Raw genomic sequence first — 4,901 nt, 5'->3', positions numbered from 1 at the left:
ACGTTAATACTAGAAATGCCTGACCCGGTGTTGTGTTATTTGGCGTCTCCACCGTCAAAAATTGTTTACAAACACTGGTCTCTCGTGAACGGTGCATGCTCAGACCAGCAAGCGTAGACGTGTACAATCTCACAAAGCTTTTAAACCGTAATTAAGAGTTGCTGGAAGGCTGAATCAGACATATAGTACAACTACCACCATCCTCGCTGTTTCTAGGACGGCACTCTGTACGAGTTGTATTTATATGTACAGAGTGTACGTCGTTCTAGAAGCAGCGAGGATGGTGGTACTGTATGTTTGATTCAGCTTTCCAGCAACTCTTAATGTGTTAAAAAAGCATTGTGAGACTGTACAGGTCTACACTTAATGGTCTGAGCATGCGCAGTTCACGAGAGACAAGTGTTTGTACACAAAAGCGCCAGCTTTTGACGATGGGACACCAAAAAACACAACACCGGGTGCCTTCAATACCATGGCATGCTCACAAACGAATATGGAATATCAAATTTGAGGCAGTGAATAATCCTTTTGGGGGCAAAGTTAAATGATTTTTCTCTATGATATATTGATTTTTGAGTAGCATAAAAAAATAACCTAGTATTTTAATTTTCATGACCTAAGTATGAAATCTCATCACCGAAGATATTTCATACCCCGAAGTTTTTTCATACAACACCGGGCCACGCATGCGCAGTAGGGAGACAACAATTTTTTCCTGAGAGGCGGAAAAAAAGTAGCGATTATCGCTAGTTTGGTTACAAAAGTAACGAAGATACCGATATATATTTAAATAAGTAGCGGATGGCCGATAATCCGATTTTGTTATCAGCGATAAAGTATCGCGATAACTTATCGCGATAACGCCCAGCTATGAAATCAGCTCTGTGCCTCCAAAAGATCCAGGCGGGCACACCCGTCCCCCGTAAGTGCTGCAACTGTGGTGGTGAGCATAACGCCCACTACCACTCCTGCCCGATGAAGCCTAAACCATCTCGGGTCGCGGCGCCTGACCACCACCCTCAGCAAGGCCGCCCTGCTCCTCTCCCACAGTCCTCGGCCTGGGCCCGGGGGGCTCCCTCAACGTCCGAGTTTCCGCCCCTGCTGCCCCAGCCTCACCCACTGCCACCCCTGTGCCTCGCCAGGCTCCTGCTCCGGCACCCCAGCCACAGCCTACCGTCCCCCCTGTGCCGGCTGCCAGTCCCCCCGCTGTCGATGGGTCGACCCCTATCCTCCATCAGATCCTCGCTGCAGTCACCCAGCTGCAGGAGACGCTGGCTGCAACAATCTCCAGGGTGGCGGCCTTGGAGCAGCGAGTCTCCACGCCCCCGCCTGCGCGTGAGCTCTCCTCCATCCCGGCCCCTGCTCCATCTTCGGCCCCGGCCCCGTGCCCTGCCCTGCCGTCTGCTGGTGAGGCCATGGACGCCGATAGTGGGGACAGTGTGGTTCCCCCTGCGGGCCAGATGCAGAACACCCCTGCAACCCCACCGGCTGTGGTGACTGCAGCTGCCGAGGGAACGGCCGAACCTCGCCATGGCCAGACGGGTCCTTCACCTTCACCTGCTGATCCTCCACTGCAGTGGGAGGCCACACTCCAGGTGCTGCTGGCGCAGTTTGCTTCCCTGACTCAGCAGGTGGCTGAGCTCCATCATCGGATCACCCCACTCCTTGACCGGCAACCACCCCCTCCTGACCAGTGAGTGTGTCCGCCTCTTAACTTGGAATGTCAACGGCTACATGCCCGCTTCACTGACCTTCACTCCTATGTCATCACTCATAGGCCAGATATCGTTGCTCTTCAGGAGGTTGGGCCACGGGTGTCGGACCTGAGGGGGTATGATTTATATGTCTTAGATGGCGCAGCAGGCAGTACCCGGGGGATGGCTACGTATGTCAGACAGGGGACGGCGATAGTTTTTGAGGACATGGGTATTAATGAGGGCGTTGAATATATCACTGTTTCTTTACTCCATATGGGTGAAACCCTATTTTTTGTTAACACGTATGTTCATGCGGGGGCTTTAAATCTTGCTAACTTTCCTGATTATGTTCATGAGGAGCCGACTGTTCTTGTGGGGGATCTTAACTCTCGCCACCGAGATCTTGGTAGCCACCACACCAATAATGTCAATGGTGTCCGCTGGAAGGCCTTCCTTGATGCCTCCGAGACGGCTGTCCTCACGGGGGATAATGTGCCCACACATGTTCAGGGGGGCAGGTTAGACTATGTCACTCTTTTTAACATGCCAGCTTTTACTGCCCAGACCCTTATTTCCAGGTGTTTGCTGAGTGACCACTTTGCCCTGGAGACGACCATCCCGATCCAGCCTGCCCCTGCTGTGTCCCGGAAGCGGTTGGCTGTCCCTGCTGCCCGGATGCCGCGCCTCGTTGCCGAAGTCGGGGCGTGGTACCATACTGTGAAGGGATCCTTTACCGACGCCGCCTCGCTGTACCACGGCCTGCTGGACACCGTCGAGAGTTTTGTTGCAGCTGGCAGGGCCCCTCCAAGGCCCGCCAAGTGCCGCCTGCAGACCTACGCCTCGGACCCGGCTGTCTCCAACTGTCAGCGGACCCTTGCCTCGTACCAGCGACGCTGGCAGCAGGACCCGGGCCCCGCCGATCGGGCTGCCCGCGATGCCATGGTCGCTGTGGCGCACCACCTCACTGAACTCAGACAAGAGGCCCGCTCACGACACTGGGTCGCCTTCCTTGCCAGCGTGCGCAAGACCCGCTCCCTGCGGGAGGTTTGGCACCATGTCAACAGGGTGAGAGGGAGGACCAAACGGCTGGTGAGTGACCCTGACCCTGCGGGCCGGGCCCAGGACCTGATACACCAGTGGCAGAGGGCCTCCTCCCTTGGTGGTCTCCCTGCACAACACCAGGCCGAACTTGCCCGCCACAGGGAGCGGCGGATAGCCCTCGTTCAGCACCACGTCACACTTCTGGATGACACATGTGTCCCCATTACCCACGATGAACTCCTTCTTGCTGTCAAACATGGCAAGTCGACAGCCCCGGGCCACGACGGGTTGACTTACGACATTCTTAATGCCTTACTTGTTGTGCAAGGTGACAACCCCCTGCTTGACCTGTTCAACATGTCGTTTGCCGCAGGTTGCCTCCCCCCTCCATGGAAAGCTGCATTGATCGTTCCCATCCCTAAGGGTGATGGCACCTTTCGCCCTATCTCCCTGACGAGCTGCGTGTGTAAACTGTTAGAGCGGGTGATCTTGAACAGACTTCTCTATAAGCTGGGGGACCGGCTCTCCCCAAACTTACATGGGTTTATGAAGGGCCGTTCCACAAGTGACTGTTTTCTTAAGTGCCTTAGTAATCCAGACGTGAATTGTCGCGCTTTTGTGGACTTAAAAGGGGCCTTTGATAGGGCCAACAAGGATGTCATAATGGAGGAACTCACTCTGAAGGGTGTCCGTGGAAGACTCTTAAGCTGGATCAGGGACTATTTGTATGGTAGGAGGGCGCAAGTGGTTTTCCAGGGTGCTACCTCCACGGAGGAAGTGTTTGAGCTGGGCACACCGCAAGTGGGTGTCCTCAGCCCCATGCTTTTCAACATTTTAATGGACAAAATTGCTCGGTGGCCCTTTCCGGGCAATACTCAGGTCATTATCTATGCAGATGATGAAGATGTTTTACCTTTCTGTCGTCAGGTCCCTCATTGATTATGCTGCCCCTGTTTTGGTACAGTTTAGTGCAGCACAACTTCACCCCTTGGAACTTATTCAAAATGAGGCCATGCGCCTCATTCTGGGGTGCCCCAGAACTGCAAAACTTGAGGTCATGAGGGCAGAACTGAATCTGCCTCGTGTTGTGGACAGATGTCCTCGACCCGGGCTGAGCTGTATGCCATCCTTGAGGCTCTCCACACTGTAGCAGCTTTGCACAAAAATGTCTACTTGTTTGTCGATAGCCAGGCTGCATTGCATGAACTTGTGTCCTCCTCCCCTACCGACTGTGATCTTGTAACTAAGTGCCTGACTCCCGTCCGTGCCCTTGAGGCCGCAGGTGTCACGGTCCACTTCACCTGGGTGCCCTCTCATGTGGGCATCCAGCTCAATGAGAAGGCAGACTGCCTTGCTCGACGTGCCCTTCAGGATGACACAGTGGACCCTGGCACTGACTATACGCTTAGCTATGTTAAGAATAGACTTAGGCATTATTCACGTGATAGCATTGCTACCCAACTCAGACACTTCTGTGACAATGGCAGCGCCAGCAGCCTCCACTATGTTAGTGTCTCCCAGCGCTGTGTTTACCCCTATGGGCAACACAGTGCCCCTCAGGATGTGGTAGCAATGCGCCTTAGGCTAGGCTATAGGTACTACTGGGAGGTTAGTAACTCCCCTGGTGTCTGCTGCACGCTCTGTGCCAGGCCGAGGGGCCACACACTGCATCACTATGTCATGGAATGCCCTCTCATTGCTAAGTTTAAGCCACGGGACTGCCTTGACCTGCCCCAGACAATTTGTTGGCTCCTGAACCATGATGTCCTCCCTGCTATCCTCAAAGAACACCCTCAGTTTGCACCAAGGTGGTGATGCCGTGTGTGGCAGCCTGAACTACTGCTGTGCTATACAAGGCTGTGATCTCTGCAGTATTTTACTTTAAGGACTAGTATTTACTCTATCTCTGTATTCATTCCCATCTAGTGCTTGGGCAATGTTCTCCGTCCCCACATTTTATTGTCTTATTGTCCAGGGGGAGGTACCGCCCCCTCCCTTGTTGTGCTTTCCTTCCTACCATTGTATCTTTTTAGTTTCATGGTGCTACCTACACATGTATTAATAGTTGTATAATCACACTCTGTCCTGCCTGGGGGTTGGGATGGCATGTTCCTCCCTTCTCCCTTGTTGTTTACCTGCAACAATAAACTATCAATCAATCAA

The 4,901-nt window shown here is 53.5% G+C and overlaps 1 protein-coding gene across 1 annotated transcript; it reads left to right on the top strand.

Moving 5' to 3' along the window:
- Nucleotides 1-421: 421 nt before the first annotated feature.
- On the top strand, nt 422-4,901 carry LOC126992140 (uncharacterized). The gene is made up of 2 exons (XM_050850797.1): nt 422-1,693; nt 2,276-4,901. Exons 1-2 carry the CDS (start codon nt 1,416-1,418, stop codon nt 3,675-3,677), a joined length of 1,680 nt encoding a protein of 559 aa, XP_050706754.1. The 5' UTR covers nt 422-1,415; the 3' UTR covers nt 3,678-4,901.

Source organism: Eriocheir sinensis, unplaced genomic scaffold (genome assembly GCF_024679095.1).
Source record: "Eriocheir sinensis breed Jianghai 21 unplaced genomic scaffold, ASM2467909v1 Scaffold407, whole genome shotgun sequence".
Taxonomy (NCBI): domain Eukaryota; kingdom Metazoa; phylum Arthropoda; class Malacostraca; order Decapoda; family Varunidae; genus Eriocheir; species Eriocheir sinensis.
This window is presented reverse-complemented; position numbering and strand designations above follow the sequence as displayed.